General features: G+C 43.7%; 1 protein-coding gene across 3 annotated transcripts in view; it reads left to right on the forward strand.

Moving 5' to 3' along the window:
- Positions 1-16984, forward strand: part of TMC5 (transmembrane channel like 5) — a 41579-nt gene extending 24595 nt beyond the window's left edge. For 2 of the 3 annotated variants that reach the window (XM_059038017.1, XM_059038018.1), the window contains 10 exons: positions 3013-3091; positions 3863-3960; positions 5378-5473; positions 9220-9295; positions 9480-9613; positions 11203-11376; positions 13420-13498; positions 14584-14688; positions 16162-16204; positions 16938-16984. In XM_059038017.1, the coding sequence (XP_058894000.1) occupies positions 3013-3091; positions 3863-3960; positions 5378-5473; positions 9220-9295; positions 9480-9613; positions 11203-11376; positions 13420-13498; positions 14584-14688; positions 16162-16204; positions 16938-16984 (931 nt within the window). The remainder of the gene's footprint in view (positions 1-3012; positions 3092-3862; positions 3961-5377; positions 5474-9219; positions 9296-9479; positions 9614-11202; positions 11377-13419; positions 13499-14583; positions 14689-16161; positions 16205-16937) is intronic. The other variant, XM_059038019.1, reaches the window with a different exon arrangement.
- Positions 16985-17687: the final 703 nt, after the last annotated feature.

Below are 17687 nucleotides of genomic sequence, written 5' to 3' on the forward strand. Positions count from 1 at the left end.
ATCTGCTGTCTCTAAGCTCCGGGCATCCTCAGAACTACCACCAGCTCTGAGGAAGTCCTCTGCCAAATTTGTTTTAAACTGGGGTTTTCTCCAACACCCCCCTTTAAAAAAAAAAAATTATTTATTTATTTATTTATGGCTGTGTTGGGTCTTCGTTTCTGTGCGAGGCCTTTCTCTAGTTGTGGCAAGCGGGGGCCACTCTTCACAGTGTGCGGGCCTCTCACTATCGCAGCCTCTCCTGTTGCGGAGCACAGGCTCCAGACGCACAGGCTCAGTAATTGTGGCTCACGGGCCTAGCTGCTCTGTGGCATGTGGGATCTTCCCGGACCAGGGCTCGAACCCGTGTCCCCTGCATTGACAGGCAGATTCTCAACCACTGCACCACCAAGGAAGCCCTCTCCAACCCCTTTTCATATTTTAATCTTTCTTTAATCTTTTCATATTTTTATTTCTGCTTTCTTTCTTTTTTTTTTTTTTTTTTTTTTTTTGCTGTATGCGGGCCTCTCACTGTTGGTCTCTCCCGTTGAGGAGCACAGGCTCCGGACACGCAGGCTCAGAGGCCATGGCTCACGGGCCCAGTGGCTCCACGGCATGTGGGATCTTCCCACACCGGGGCACGAACCCGTGTCCCCTGCATCGGCAGGCGGACTCTCAACCACTGTGCCACCAGGGAAGCCCTATTTCTGCTTTCTATTTTCCATAAATTCCTCTGTATTTCTGGTCTGTCCTTGGTGACTTGTTTTCCTCTGCTTTCTGGGTCTTTTGGCTTTTAACTTTTCTATCATTTCAATGGAATTTGGATAGAGAGGTGGTAGGCATGTATGCTCAGTGTGTCATTTTGGTCTAATCCCTTTATCTAATTTGCATTTTTCTGATCCCAAGAGAGATTCATTATCTTTTAATATATATTAGCCCTATGTATTGCTTCATAAAATATTTAAAATCTTCTCTACACGCAGAGAAAATGAGAAAGCTCAGAAATAGACAGTCATTCTGACCTATGGTAAGCTTCTCTTGGCTTAGAAGAGTGTGTTTTCTAGTTTAACCTGGAGTTATACTGCAGTAAATGTATATAAAGTTCTGACACCAATTCTGATGTGTGGGGTTTTCCCACATCCCTAAGCCATTCTCCACTATCAGTTGGTGTCCTATAATTTAATTCAACTCTGACACTATCTACCTGGAGATAGTGTCAGATCCCACAAGGTAAGGGCTCAAGTCCCACAAGACTGCCCCCACCCCTACTTCAGATGCCAGTTGCAAATCCATGTTGTCACCTGGGCTTCTGACCGACTAGCTAGAGATTGGAGGTTCCAATGAACTTCTCCTCAGGTTTGATTAGTTTGCTAGAGCGGCCCACATAATTCAGAGAAACACTTTACTTACTAAATTACTGCTTTATTATAAAAAGATATAACTCAGGGACAGCCAGGTAGAAGAGATATGTAGGGCAAGGTTTGGGGAAGGGGTGCGGAGATTCCTTGCCCTCTCAGAGATTTCCACTCTCTCCAAATATTGTCCTGTCACTAATCTGGAAGCTCTCTGAACCCCCTCCTTTGGGGTTATTATGGAGGCTTCATTACATAGACACGATTGATTAAATGATTGGCCACTGGTGGTTGAACTCAATCTCCATCCCCTCTCCGCTCCCTGGAGTCTGAGATAGGCAAGCTGAGTTCAGACCTTCTAATCCCAGGATTGGTTGTCATGGCAACCAGCCACTAACCTTAATAGACCTGGGGCTTCCCCACAGTCACTTTATTAATATAACAAAAGGCACCTTGATCGCTCTCCTCATTTAGAAAACTCCAACGGCTTTAGGAGCTCAGTGCCAGAAAAGGGAAAGAAGACCCAATACATATTTATTATTATAAATCATAGTATCACTGTATACTAAGGTGTTAATCTAGTAGCTATTGAGGGTCTACTATAGGCTAATCACTGGGTAAGAGGTTTGTGATCTGGAGTTGAAAAGACAGATCCTGTCCCTTTCTTCACAATGTTGTCTAGCGCAATGGTTCTCAACTTTCAGCATGCACCAGAATTACCTGGAGGGATTGCTGGGCCCCAACCCCAGAGTTTCTGATTCAGCAGATCCAGGTTGGGGCCAGAAAATGTGCCTTTCTAACAAGTTTACAGATGCTACTGCTGGTCTGGGGACCACACTTTGAGAATCACTGGTCTAGTGGTGCATGATTCTTGGGACACCAATGCTGAAGACTTCTTAAAACCAGAAGGTATTGATTTAGGCAAAGTGACTGGTTTTAAGACCTCAGGCTGTTAAATCAGATGGTCCTCGGTTTGAACCTTTGCCATGCCCCTAAACAAATAGTGTGATCTCATACAAGTTATTTCATCTCTCTGCATTTCAGTTTCCTCATCGGGAAGATAGGCATAAAATGCTATCTACCCGATGATAGAGTTGTAAAGATTAAGAGGGATGATTTGATAAAGTGCTTAGCATGTTTACTGTCCATGGTAGCACCTGATGAATAGTATGTATACGTACTACTATTACAGTGAGAAATGAAATCAGGGAGTTTGGAGATACCTAAAGGAAGGTGTATCAGTCAAAATAAATGAGGTTAAACTGTGGTAACAAACATCCCCCACCTCGAACTCTCAGTGGTCTAGAATACAAATGTTTATTTCTTGTCCATGCTACATGCCCATTGTGGATTGGCAGGGGATTTTTGCTCATGTTAGTCACTCAGGGATCCAGGCTGAGATTGCAGCAACCATCTCAAATACTTCTGATTGTCATTCCAGAGGGAAGACAGGGAGTCTTGAAGGGTCTCACTGGCATTTAAATGCTCTAGTCTAGAAGTGATACAAAATGACATGCATCGTTTCTGCTCACAACTCATTTGCCAGATCTAGCCATACAGCCCCACTCAACCACAGGGGGACAGGAATTTCCACCCTACCATATGCCCCAAAGGAAATATTGGCAAACAGCACTAATGACTGCTGTGGAGGGTAATGGTAGTTGTTTTTGCTTCTGTTTTTTAGAAACATCTGTCTGAAATTATCAATCATTGGAATTCTTTGTTACTATTGGCTCAATATTGTGGCCCTGGCTGTTGAAAAGGTGAGATTTCCATGCTGTTTTGCCTTAAGTTTGCCTTTGACCGCCAGAAAGGAAGTGAGTTTCTCAAGAGCTTCTGCTTATGATATAGAGCAGGTATCATGTTATTTTTCCATCCATCTGTCCATCTACTTATCCATCTATTCATCTAATCATCCATCAATTCTTCCATCCATCCTTCCATCCATCCTTGGGCTGTACACCTGAAACTTTCCTCATTCAGCCAAATATAAAATCTCCCAATCTATCAGCTCATAGCACTGACTTACTACAGAGGTAACTAACCACCAGTTTCATAAGCCAATTAATTCAAACTTCCCGTTTGTGCTAGTCTTCTAAACCTCTAGGCCACTTTCTTAATCAAGAAGATATTAATTGATTTTTCATAAGGTTAATAAGCAAAAGGAGTGGAGGCATTATTAGCCATTGACACCTCCTGCTCTCCTTGGCTGAGAAACGGGATCCAGAGGGCATAGGACAAAGAAGAAAAGTGTTAAAGGGGAGAGCTAGCGAGAAGGGAAAGTTTGGGTACCTGAGGAGGGCAAGCCTTAATGGGGGAAGAAGAAGCACAGGAAGAGAATAAACATTCTTGAAAACAAATTCACCCTAAAGGTGCATTTCTGTTGAGAGTGGGTCTGCTTTTCTAGGCGTGCAAAAACTCGGTCAAACTAAGCCACCAGCCACATTCTTATGAGCGCAGGGGGCCAGGAACAGATGGGAGCTAAGTGGAGACAACAGCCTCCTCCCACATCCCAAATCTTGTTTGCCTTCCAGTGTTGGGAAACCCTCATTGGCCAAGAAATCTACCGGCTCCTTCTGATGGATTTTGTGTTCTCTTTAGCTGATTCCTTCCTGGGGGAGTTCCTGAGGAGGTAACTATTTGTCTGTCTCAAGTAATTATATCTGATGCTGTCATCAGAGCCATAGTCCTGGCTGAGCATGAAGTATGGGTCCCTTCTGTACTCTAAGTGTATGTTGTTCTAAGTCTGCCTATTGTCCTTTGAAATATTGTTTTCTTCTGAGTTAACTGAAATTTCATCTTGACCTGACAGTCCTGTTGTCAAAGTTCATTTAGTTCAACTGGCCCTATGCAATCTCCTGAGAAAGTTCTAGAAATTAAACACAGAAACAGAGAGTCATTTGAAATCTTATCCACAATAGACCATTTGAATATTCTAGTCTATGTATATTCCCCCAGATTTGTCTATGCACTGCTTTGTGCATAGACGCACACTGCTTTGTGTGTGTGTATACTATGTAATTTTCAAAGACAAAAATGGGGTCACACTGCAAGATCGCTATGGAGTTTGCTCTTACTAATTCTGTCAGTATGCCTTGTCATCTTTCCATGCTTGTACCTATAGATTTATCTCATTGCTTTCATTGAATTTAATTAATGCACTAATTTTTATTTTCGACTCCAGGTGTGCAGGATTAGGGCAATGTCATCATTGGCCCATGTGTGGTCCTCTTTTATTTATTCATTTATTTTATAATAATATTATGAGCATCTCATTCCTAATAGACATTGACTTATTTTTGCAAGTTGCCCTAGTGATAAGATGGCATGGCACAATACTGATTCCTTCCTCAGTAGGTAGGTTGAAAGCCAAATTTCCTCACTCAGTTTGCCCAAACTCACTTTTAGTTCAGCCTCTGTCCAGGGTCTGGACATAAAGGTGAGAAGTTTTTTGTTGTTGTTGTTTTGTTTATTTTTTACAGCAGTTTTTTACTGGCAATTCCTCCGTAAGAAAAAAAATCAAAGTGGTCTCAAGTTGCTTGAGAATAAATGGGGACGTAGGGGTCCTCCTTGTGGATTTTAGAAAACAGAGAAACACCATTAACTCAATAGCAGTAACTGAAAGCTTTTCAGTTTATTTGGGTTGAGAGTGCTGAGTTTGGTCCCTGGAAAAAAAGGTTTAACAAGCAAAAGGTGGTATAAACAAGATAATAGTTGGGTTAATTTAAATAATTATCTCATTTAAATAATACCTATTTTTAATTCATAATTAATTATGTTTAAATAGTAGTTGGGATAATTTAAATAATGTTCTCTAGAATTTTTTTGAACTACTTTAGCAGGACCTCCATTCAAATGCATTGTGTTAATTCCATTTTCCCTCAATTATTTCTTCAAAAACATGCTCACACTTGGAACTTTCAGAAATTTGCAAGGGGATTTATGACTATTCCAAACTGGTGAGGATTTGTCCTCCTTTGTCGATTGTGAGGAATCTTTTGAAGGAGGGAGTTGATGGTTTGGGTACTAAACTCATTACATTTTCACAGAATCATTGGGATGCGGCTTATCACAAGTCTTGGCCTACAGGAGTTTGACATTGCCAGGAATGTCCTAGAACTGATCTACGCACAAACTCTGGTGTGGTAAGTTTTGACAATCTTTGGCTTGCCCAGTGGTTCCAGCCTGACTGTGGACTTGGAGTTTTGGTGGCAACGCCCAGAATCTGTGGTTTTTCGAAGCTGTATAGGTGATACCAAATCCAGCCAGTCTGAGAACCGTGAATTCATGTCCCAGACTGTTCTTTTCCTTTATGAGAACTTCAGCCAAGAATCAACATAGAGCAGGGATTCCTAACCTGGAGGGCCCCGGGCCGTACCCAGCCTGCAAGTGTGTTTTGCTTGTCCGAAGCAGTGCTTTTTCTAAAAATTTGAATTAACCACCAGTATTTAAGAATCAGGAGATTTCACATAAAATTTAAAATTTCTGGCTTCTCGCCAAGACAGGAAAGATCTAGATCATCTCCCATTATGGTAACAATTGGCTGGACCTTGAACTGGGGTGAGTGGTTCCAGTTTGCTGCAGACCCACCTTGAACTATTGTCTCCCCAGTATTGATTTGCCATTTCTTGTTGCCCTTACACTGTCAGTTTTTTTATGGCAGAAAACTTTACTTTGTATTAATATTTCAACAGAACTGGAAAAATAAAGGCAGAGAAGGTTGCCTTACACTTGATCTGCTTCACTCCCTGGTGGTGGGGCCCTGGTGGCACCTCTGTAGCCTTTGGGGTTTGCCACCTCAATTTTGGCAATTGTGCGTGTGTACACGTGCACGTGTGTGTGCACGCGTGTGTGTGAGCATGCATGTGTGTTTTGAGGATAGCCAGCTAGTTGCATCAAATTTTTTTTTTTTTTTTTGCGGTACGCGGGCCTCTCACTGTTGTGGCCTCTCCCGTTGCGGAGCACAGGCTCCGGACGCACAGGCTCAGTGGCCATGGCTCACGGGCCCAGCCGCTCCGCAGCATGTGGGATCTTCCCGGACCGGGGCACGAACCCGTGTCCCCTGCATCGGCAGGCAGATTCTCAGCCACTGCGCCACCAGGGAAGCCCTGCATCAAATTTTGACAAGCTCACCTAGAAACTCAAACCAATAGCCAGTGACTATTTTTATTTATTTATTTTAACATGATGTAGCTAATGCCAGAATTCTGCATGGCATATTACATTGCCAGGTTCCATCTTTTGGGGGGTTGCTAATCTGAAAGTAGGGGATTTGGAGTTGGATAAACTTGGTTTCTGGGGCTGGCTCTTCTACTCACTGAGGTCGCTGAGCTTCTCTGAGCCTCAGTCTCCTCATCTGTCAAATGTACATATAACAGCTGCCTTTGAATTGTGTTGAGGATTAAATCAGATGATACAAGAAAACTGCTTTGCAATCTCCAATATGCCATACAACTGTAAAGTGCTTTATTTTCCAACTCTTTAAAGTTGCCCCGGGTGATTTGGCTATCTGCAAATAACTCACTAATGCCAATGAATTTATTTTGGGAGGTGGTGAGGACTTTTTCTTTGTGTAGTTTAGGTGATGCATTTGCACACTGCCAGGTCACCCACTGGCAACTGGGCAGTTTACAAAGGCCTTTTACTCACATTATCTCAATGAACAGGATGCCGTTGGGCAAATAACATAAACTCTCTCTAAACCTTAGTTTTCTAATCTGTAAATGGGGGCGATGCTCATACCTGCTTCACGGGGTTTTGGTAAGGATTAAATGAGAAAATGTATGCATTAAGTGCTTAGCGAGTAACTGATTCAGAAATGTTTATAAGTAGGGATATTATATGGCTGTTGTTATCCTTAAGGGCTCTTTTTAAAAAATTGTAGTAAAAACCACATAAAATTTACCGTCTTAACCATTGGTAAGTGTACAGTTCAGTAGTGTTGAGTACATTCACATGGTTGTGTGATCAACTTCCAGAACTTTTTCACCTTGCAAAATTGAAACTCTGTACCCATTAAACAACAACTCCCCATTCCCTCTCCCCTCCAGCCCCTAGCAACCAGCATTCTACTTTCTGTTTCTTTGAGTTTGACTAGTCTAGATACTTCATATAAGTGGACTCACATAGAATTTATCTTTTTGTGACTCGTTTATTTCACTTAGCATAATGTCCTCCAGATTCATCCATACAGTATGTGTTAGTTAGAATTTCCTTCCTTTTTAAGGTTGAATAATATTCCATTGCGTGTATGTACCACATTTTGTTAATCCATTCATCTGCCAGTGGACACCAGGGTTACTGATGCTTTTTAGCTATTGTGAATAATTCTGCTATGAATGTGGGTGTACAAATATCTTTGAGACCCTGTTTTCAATTCTTTTTGGTATATACACAGAAGTGGAATCTCTGGATCGTATGGTACTTATGAGCACTTAATTTTTTTGTTGTTTAATAAGTAATGTGGGTAAGTCATCTGATTCAGTATCCAGGTTTTTGAATCCTAGAGCCTGAGCCCTCATACTATTTGACCATTTGACAGAGATTCCCAAGGGAAGTGTTAGCTTCGAGGCGGGAAAACTTACCATGAGATGCTCATTATTACTTCTGGGCCTTTAAAGTTTTTGTTAATAAATCATAAATAGCACAATCGGAAACACACATATCTTTTCCTTCCTCCGTGGCAATTATAGACTTAATCTCTGTGGCTTTTAGGAGAATATTGCCTTTGATGATGAGCTTTAAAAGAAGATAATAGAATGACAGAAATTGAGTGTATGTTAAGGATGATGGCAGAAAATGAGGTGAGGAAAATGTTTCCCAAACTTTAGTCTTTTGTACTCCAGCCTGCCTATTTTTGGGGCATATCTATCTATCACCTGTATTGTTTCTGACTTAATATTATCTTTTAAATTATTTGCCTTTTAAAAATTTAAATATATTTTAATGAGTCATTAAAATATGCATCATTTCCATTTATCATCATAAATGGAAAATCATATCACTTGACAGAAATTGCAAGTAATTTGAAAAATAAAATCAATCCCATCACAAAAATTCATTAAATTCTAGCTAGATGTTGCTGTCTGTCAAGGCTCTCGGTCTAAAGACTGCTTTTTTTAAAAAAAAAATGGAGGTTGGCAAGCGTTAGGACTTAAAGACATTCTAGCACCAAACTGAGATTTTTTTTTCTTTTGGCCTCAGAAGCACTGGGGAGAGCTGAGTAACTCGATGCAGTTTAATGCCTGTCCCTGCAGGACCTCAGGCCTTCTTGAATGCCAAAGGGAGAGGAGGAGTTCACGTCCCACATTTGGGACACCTGGATTAGGGCTGGCCGAAGGCCTCTGGTGGTTTAATTAAAGGCTGTGTGGGTAGCGTTCTCTGCAAAATCTCTTTTCCAGAGCTGTGGATACTGTGTATGGTGGGATTTGCCTGGTTTGCTGTATTGAAATCAGTCTCCCTCTGTATGAGTTTTCTAGGGTGGCTATTACAAAGTGCCACAGACCGGGTGGTTTAAACCACACAAATTTATTTTCTCACAATTCTGGAGGCTCGAAATCCAAGATCAAGGTGTCGGCAGGGTTGGTTTCCTCTGAGGCCTCTGTCCTTGGCCTGTAGATGGTGCCTTCTTCCTGTGTCCTCACGTGGTCTTCTGCCCTCTGTATGAGTCTGTTAGGGCCCACATGAGGCTGGTGGCCTCATTTTACCTTAATTATCTCTTTAAAGGCCTTATCTCCAAATACAGCAGCATTCTGAGGTACTGGGGGTCAGGACTTCAACATACGGGTTTTGGAGGGACAGAATTCAGCCCATAACACCCTTTTTCCCTGCCCTCCACACGGATTCCCTGTGTCTCCTCTGATCTCTGACACTCATCCCCTTTCTCTCATAGGATTGGAACCTTCTTCTGCCCTCTGCTGCCCTTTATCCAAATGATTACTCTTTTCATCATGTTTTACGTGAAAAATGTGAGTCAGTCTGAAGGTGGAACCAATCGGCTTTGCTCAGTCCCATGTGACCCAGTGGTGGCTGGAATTGGGTGTGGGGATGTGCTGGGAAAGGGGTCAGGGAGCTGGGGTCTGGCCGGGGTCCCTCTGGCCTGCTTCTCCGGCTACAGAAGGGAGGTGACTGCTTCTCCTTCTCTTTCTTCAGATCAGCCTGATGATGAATTTCCAGCCTCTGAACAAAGCCTGGCGGGCCTCACAGATGATGACTTTCTTCATCTTTTTGCTCTTTTTCCCGTCCTTCACCGGGGTCCTTTGCACCCTGGCCATCACCATCTGGAGGTAGGAGATGGCAGGCTTGGGGTGGGTGCGTGTTTTAAAATGTAGGTTTTATCATTCTTCAGGTATGGTGAGGCCAACAGATCAGGAGACGACTGCCACTGAAAAACTAATTTGTTATATACTCACAGACCCCAAAGGGAGGGGGCACGTCACACCATGGGGGTCCACATGGGGAGGCACCAGGGTCCGTCTGAGGCAGAGGGAGAGAATAGTCAACGTGGTCAAAGTCTTTATTGTGGTTTTGGTGGGGAGGAAAGGGAAAGGCAGGGTTAGCAGGCTTAGGAGGGGTGAGTTTGAATAATCTCAGCAGGCTCTGGGGTATAGGGACCCTCTGGAGTTGGCTGGTATGTGGCCCTGGGGTGATGGGGGCAGAGGAACGGGGCCCAAAGTGTGAGCGCTTGAGAGAGAGGAGGTGGAGGTGGGATGGGGGCTCAGGTTTGCATATGAAAGGCATGCTTTGCAGGCTAGCCCTTGGAAAGGCAATTCTCTCCAGGATCAGTAAGGCCCCAGATGTCACAGGTCAGAATAAAAAGACATGCTTAATTCAGTGTTTAACCCAAGTTGCCTTGGTAACCAACAGATGCTACAACCAAGGGAGGCAATATATCCAAGTTGGGTCAACACCCGCCAGGTGCCCAGTCTTGATGGCACAGCTTCCTTACTTCCTCCACGTCCTGCAGCTTCCCAGCTGGGGAGAAGGCAGCTCTCCACATGCAGAACAGAACTTCCTCTAATGAACTGAAAGGCCCTGTCTGGTCAGGCTCCCTCTTACTTCTCCAACCTCACCCCCATGGCTCCATCCTACTCCAGCCTCAAGGCTCTCAGTCTGTTCCTGGGACCCTGAGAGCCTCTTCTCACATGGGATGGGGTTACATCTTTGAAGTGCTCTCCCCAGTCCCTTTGCTTGGTGGCCTTCCTTCCACCCTCATCTCAAAAGTCCTCTTGAAGACCTGACTTTCACCACCATCCTCGTCTTCTGTCAGCAACCCCCTCCTCTCTCTCTCTCAGGGTGGTTTCCTTTGTTCGCTCCCTAGTTCGCGTCAGAAATGCCTTTGAATCTTTGTTTAACTGCATACTCATTGCTTGACCATCTTTCCCACTAGAACCTGGGAGGGCAGTTATCATGTCTGTCTTTTTTACTGTGGACTCTCCAGGGCTTAGTATCTAGCACAGAGCCTGGTACTGATCTTGAGGAGACAGCAGTGAGCGTTGGCTTGAAGCAGGATCTTAGTTCCCTGCCCAGGACTTGAACCTGGGTAGCCTGGCTGAAAACCAGGAATCCTAGCTGCTAGACCAGCGAGGGCTAGAGGCTAGAAGCAAAGTTCCCCTGGCTTTTGCCCCATTTGAAAGCAAGAATATTTCAAGGAGGCAAAAACTGTAAAAACAGGTACAAAGTTTATTATTAGAGACACAGCACAGTAAGTGGGAGAGCACACAGGGAAACAGTTTTTTAAATTAAAAAAAAAAAAAAAAAAAAAAAAAAGAATTGCTGGTTCCATGTTCAGAGCCCAGAAATGACTGGGCTATTCTAGAATAAGCTATACCTGAGTCTGGCACTAGAGATGCTTCTCTGTCCCTTGTTTTATCAGATTGAAACCTTCAGCTGACTGTGGCCCTTTTCGAGGTCTGCCATTCTTCATTCAGTCCATCTACAGCTGGATTGACACCCTGAGTAAAAGGCCCAGCTACCTGTGGGTTGTTTGGATCTACCAGAACCTCATCAGCAGCGTGCACTTCTTCTTCATCCTCACCCTCATTGTGTTGTAATTGGGGCCCCTGGGAAAACTAGGGGGGGAAATACCTCATCGACACGTCATGTGGGCAGCCGAGGGGTGTTTGGTGGGAAGGCAAAGACTGCAGTGGGGCTCAGTGTTCTGGGTGGTCCTGACTCTGCCCTTGAATTTTTCTAGAAGTTATTTAATATCTTCTTATCATTTGGGGGGGGTTCTGTTTTACGAAGAAAGCAATACCTACTCTGCTCCCTCTTAAGAAATAACACGAAAACAAAAAGAAAAAACTGGATCTGAGAGTGCTTAGGAAAATTATTGTGTGATTCTTTCTGAGGCTGTGATTATGTTAAAGTCGGTTGGGTGCTATTGATATGTGGGTTAGTGTACTTTCTTTTTTTTTTTTTTTTTGCGGTACGCGGGCCTCTCACTGTTGTGGCCTCTCCCGCTGCGGAGCACAGGCTCCGGATGCGCAGGCCCAGGGGCCATGGCTCAAGGGCCCAGCTGCTCCGCGGCATGTGGGATCTTCCCGGACCGGGGCACGAACCCGCGTCCCCGGCATCGGCAGGCGGACTCTCAACCACTGCGCCACCAGGGAAGCCCTTCATTTTTAAATTAAAAAAAGATGTCTGACCTCTTGTGAAAAAGTGGAAGGTCTGCCAAGACTGGGCCCATTTTCCTGCATGAACTGTTGGCCGGCTGATGGCTGCCCATCTTTAGAAGCCCAGTCCCGATGGCATTTGAGATTGCAGCTCCTCTCGTAGAGAGACACAACTCAACAGCACAGACTAGAGGAACCAGGTGATTGTCGAGTGACCCCTCAGTTTTACAGATGGAAGTGATAAGACTTACAGAGGAGGGCTGACTTGCAAAGATAGTGTCCAGGTTGCAGAGCCTGTTAATTGCCGAGGGGGCTAGAACCTGCGTCTCCCCGCTCTTGCTCATGCCCTCCCTCCCAACTCTGGGTTGTCATTGGCCCCCTTAATTAAAATGGGGAGTTTTCTTGTGCCTTGCTCCTCTAAACTTCTAATTCACTGGGGCACTCGTTAGAAATGCAGACTCTCTGGCCCTACCCCAGACCTCCAGCATCAGCATCTGCATTTTAACAAAATCCCAGGAAGTCTGTATCACAGTGAAATTTGAACAGCACTGTCCAGATTCACAAACTCTGGCTGCACATTAGAACCATGTGTATTTAAAAAATACTGTTAGGGAGTTCCCTGGTGGCCTAGTGGTTTGGATTCTGGGCTTTAACTGCTGTGGCCTGGGTTCAATCCCCGGTCAGGGAACTGAGATCCCGCAAGCTGTGTGGCATGGCAAAATAAAATAAAATGAAATAAAATTAAAAAACTGTTACATGTTTTCACCACAAAAAAATAATAATTATGTGACATGATAGGGGTGTCAGCTGACACTAATACAAAGTTATATGTCAATTATATCTCAATAAAAATAAAAATAAAGCTAGATTGGGGTAAAGTTTGCACAACTGTATAAATTGACTAAAACTCAGTGAACTACACTTAAACTGAGTACATTTTGTAACGTGGAAACTGCCTCAGTAAAGCTATAAAAAGAAGAAGAGGGCTTCCCTGGTGGCGCAGTGGTTGAGAATCCACCTGCCGATGCAGGAGACACGGGTTCGTGCCCTGGTCCGGGAAGATCCCACATGCCGCGGAGCAACTAAGCCCGTGAGGTGCGTCCGGAGCCTGTGCTCCACAACGGGAGAGGCCACAACAGTGAGAGGCCCGCGTACCGCAAAAAAAAAAAAAAAAAAAAAAAAAAGAAGAAATACTGATGTCTGGCCTTGTGCTCAAAAAACCTCAAATAACTGATCTGAGGAGGGGCCGTGGCATGAGTCTTTTCTCCACCTCTCAGGTGATTTACGTGTAGAATGGTGAGAACCATTGCTATAATGTATTTAACCTCGAACTCACCCAGATACAACTTTGCAGGAACACTGGCTGGGCCAAAATCCATTTGCAAGCAAATATAACAGTTCCTCTGTACCAGCTGAGATTTGGAGCCTGTAAAGCATTGGAGAGAGTGTCTGCCATTCTTTCTTTTCTTCTCTTCCAGAATCATCACTTACCTTTACTGGCAGATCACAGAGGGAAGGAAGATTATGATCAGAATGCTCCATGAACAGATCATTAATGTAAGTCCCACTGGATCCCTTTGTTATTCTCCCCTCCTTTTTAACATTTTGTAATGGAAATTTTCAAACATAGTCCAAAATAGAGAATAGTACAATGAGCCTTCCCACCACCTAGCCCTGACAACCATTAACCTTTGCATACTCTTATGTCCTCTACACTATCCCTTTGCTGTAAATCTCTGGATTATTTTCAAGCAAAATCCTAGCCTTTATATCATTTTATCTGTAGACTCTTCTATATGCCTGAGAGATACACACTTTTAAAAAACATAACCACGGTAGCAATCATCACACGTAAAAGAAAATTTAATAATTCCTTACTATCATCTTATAGTCAGTCAATGGTCAGATTTCCCCAATTGTCCCATTTTTACAGCAGGATTACTCAAGTCAAAATCTGAAAAAGTGTCACATGTTGCATTTGGTTGATGTGTCTGTTACGTTTCTTTCAATCTATAGCTGTTCACACTTCCCGTTTCTCTTGCCATTTATTGTTGGAGAAAGCAGGTCTTTTGTCTTGTAGTCGTTCCCACATTCTGGATATATCTGATTTGTAACCCTGCAGTGGTGTTTAGCACATTTCTTTCTTTTTTTTTCCAGCAAGTTTTAATTTATTTAATTTATTTATTTTTGGCTGCGTTGGGTCTTCATTGCTGCGAGCGGGTTTTTCTCTAATTGCGGCGAGCGGGGGCTACTCTTCATTGCGCACGGGCTTCTCATTGCGGTGGCTTCTCTTGCTGGGGAGCAAGGGCTCTAGGCGCACGGGCTTCAGTAGTTGCAGCATGTGGGCTCGGTAGTTGTGGTGCACGGGCTTAGTTGCTCCGTGACATGTGGAATCTTCCCAGACCAGGGCTCAAACCCGTGTCCCCTGCATTGGCAGGCGGATTCTTAACCACTGAGCCACCAGGGAAGTCCAAGCACACTTATTTCTTTAACCTCTATTTTAAAATTAAGGAAACTGGGCTTCCCTGGTGGCGAAGCGAATGTCCAGGACCCTACCTGCCTAAAAATCAACCTTTCCATCATTTGCTTCCCAACCCCACACCATCATTCATCCTCCATGTTTTTGTTCTCCTTCTTGGCAGGAGGGCAAAGACAAAATGTTCCTGATAGAAAAGTTGATCAAGCTGCAGGATATGGAGAAGAGAGCAAGCCCCACCTTGTTTATGCCAGAAAGGAGAGACGTGGAGGTGAGGCTGGAAGCCGCCTTGGGATCCCTGTGACACAGATGTGCCCTCCTGGGAAAAGTGCATCAGGGAACTAGAATCACATCAGGGCACTTCACTTTCTGTGTTTTAACATTTCTGTATTTTTTATTTAAAAAAATAATATGCATTCACCATGTTCTATGCCTGGCCCCATTCTAGGTGCTGGGGTTATCATGGTACCACAGTAGGGCTCTACCCTCGTGGGGCTTGCCTGCATCTTTTCCATAACCCAACCAAACAGAAATATATCCCACTGAGATGAAAAATGGCTTGAAATCTCACCCCACTAGGTTAATGCTTCAGTGTATATTCCAGATCTTTCCCCCAGGCATCTGCAAACAAGCATGCATCTACTAACATTCTTGTTTATTTATTTATTACAAAAAAGGGGTTATATTTTACACATAACTCCCCCTCTCTCCGCTTAATACTATATCTCAGACATTGTTTCAGTCTGTACCTACTTGGACATTTGGGTTGTTTACAGTTTTGTTTTGTTTTTTAAATACTAAAAATGATGTGTAATGAAACTTTTTAAAATTATAATTGTCTTATGTGAGTGTTTTATCTGCCACAGGCATGCACATGATAATGTCAACAGATATTGCCATATCACGCTCTTAAAAAGATTTTTACCAATTTAATTCTTAACAAGAGATGCCTGGAATCCTGCTCTAATACCAAAGCCTGTGCTGGCTTCCTTGGTGTCCTAGAAAATGTGGATAAACAGTAAACCCACGTTAATTCAAATGCTACTAGTTTTAGAAGTTATGTATGATCTTGTCAGAAGAGACTGCCATGTTGTTTACTGCCTGTGCAAATTAATACCATTAGCACAATATAGGTAAGGGATCTAGAGGCCCATCTCTAAATCCTTTGAAGGCAAGGATCATGAGTGTACCTTTGCAGGTCCTAATATATTACCTGTAAATGCTCAGTAAATATCTGTGAAATGAATGATTAAATGAATGGAATCTGGGCTTCCCTGGTGGCACAGTGGTTGAGAATCTGCCTGCCAATGCAGGGGACAAAGGTTCGAGCCCTGGTCTGGGAAGATTCCACATGCCACGGAGCAACTGGGCCCGTGAGCCACAACTACTGAGCCTGCGCGTCTGGAGCCTGTGCTCCGCAACAAGAGAGGCCGCGACAGTGAGAGGCCTGCGCCCTGCGATGAAGAGTGGCCCCCGCTCGCCGCAACTAGAGAAAGCCCTCGCACAGAAACGAAGACCCAACACACCCACAAATAAATAAATAAATAAATAAAGAGAATGCAATCACTGCCCATAAAAAGTGAAACAAAACATGTTTGATATTTCTATGGCTGAATCTTGGTCTTAATCTGTCACCTGTTAATATTAAAATGGTGAGGGCTCACAGGTCTCGCCACTGATGCAGCAGGATCTGAGGTGTACACTCTCTTCTAGTGATGAGATCTCTTGTTTTCTTCTTTTTTAGCAATCTGGTCCTCTGCGTGTCAGAGAACACGATGCTGCTCGAGGTAAGTACCCGACTGGCACTGAAGAAGGCCTAATTCATCCAGATGACAGGTCCCAAGACAGAGGGTCAGAACTGCTCCTGTGTCAGTCACTGGTTCAATTGCAAGAACTGGCCCAAATTGGCTTTAGCCAAAACTCAACAATAATTCTTGCTTTAGATGTGGCCAGAAGCAGAGGCACACAGTATGTCACCAGAACCTGGTTTCCTTCTGTTCAGTTCTTTTCTTTTCCATGTTATCTCCTGATAATTACAAGACAGCTTTCTTAGCTTCTTGTATCTTCTCAGATTCAAGTCTAGTGTGAAAGAGATCCAGATTCTCATTGTGTTTCATTGGATCTGAACCAATTGCTGTGGCCAGGAGACTGTGATGATTTCATTGGCCAGATCTGAGTCGCAGACCTCATCTCTAGATACAGGTGGTACAAACATACAGATCACAGGGACTGAGAGAGTGTTGGAGGGTGGCTTTCCAAAGAAAACCTGTGGCTGATGCCAGGAGGGGAATGGATGTTGGGGAGGAAACAAACAAATAAACCCATCTACCTTTTTGGAATAGCATTCACTGACAGCATCCAATGATGGGAGTTCAAGGGAGAGTATTGAAGAAACTTAAAAGGAGGAGGCCAGGAAGGCCTGAGAAGCTGTGGGATCTTGAAAGCTCATTTGGTTTTTCCCTTGGAGATACGGGGCACTGTGCCTCTGTGCTAACTTCTCTTCTCCTGTATCAAACCCAGACCTGCGATTTAGGCGATCAGTTCAAGAAGATAATCCAAAGGCCTGATAATTATTGTGGTACCCAGACACCAACCAAATAAGGAAAGAAGATAAAGATGGAGCAGCTTCCTCCATGACACCTGGGCCTTTAGGAGATTCCCAGATGGGAAATTCAAGCCTTTAGCCAGGAGTGGAAACTGACTACAGTGTAAATACAGAAGTAAAATTGGGCATTTCCTGCTGTTTTTTTTACACCTGAATTGCTGATTTTTCCAGACAAAATATTTGAGATTTTCCAGTAAAGACTGTTGTAATATTTGAACTAGTTCACAAAAACCTGGGAAGGGTTGTAGTTTAAGAGATATGCATATGAATTATTGATCCTTTGAAATCTCCCCTCCCAGAACTCCCAGACCTGGCAAAGGTTTGGGGACTGGTGCTAAGACAAGTGGTCCAGCCTGAATAAAAATGTGACCCTCGATCAGGGATGTGAAGCCTCTGAATTGTGGAACGTGCATTTGTTCATGACTTTGAACTAAAAACATCCCCGTTTTTCCCAAAGGTGAAAAACAACCAGAGGGCTCGTCTATGAACTTTATTGCACATTGAGTACATGAGTCTTTTGGATTGGACTGGGGTGGGCTTGTGTGGACTGGGACTCGACCCCTGTGAGGTTTTATACTTGATCATCAGAGTCTTACATTGAACCAAACATGAAATAGGTGGTGATGTGTGGAATATATATATTGAATATGTATGTGTATGTATGT

Source organism: Kogia breviceps, chromosome 14 (assembly GCF_026419965.1).
Source record: "Kogia breviceps isolate mKogBre1 chromosome 14, mKogBre1 haplotype 1, whole genome shotgun sequence".
NCBI classification, from domain to species: Eukaryota; Metazoa; Chordata; class Mammalia; order Artiodactyla; family Physeteridae; genus Kogia; species Kogia breviceps.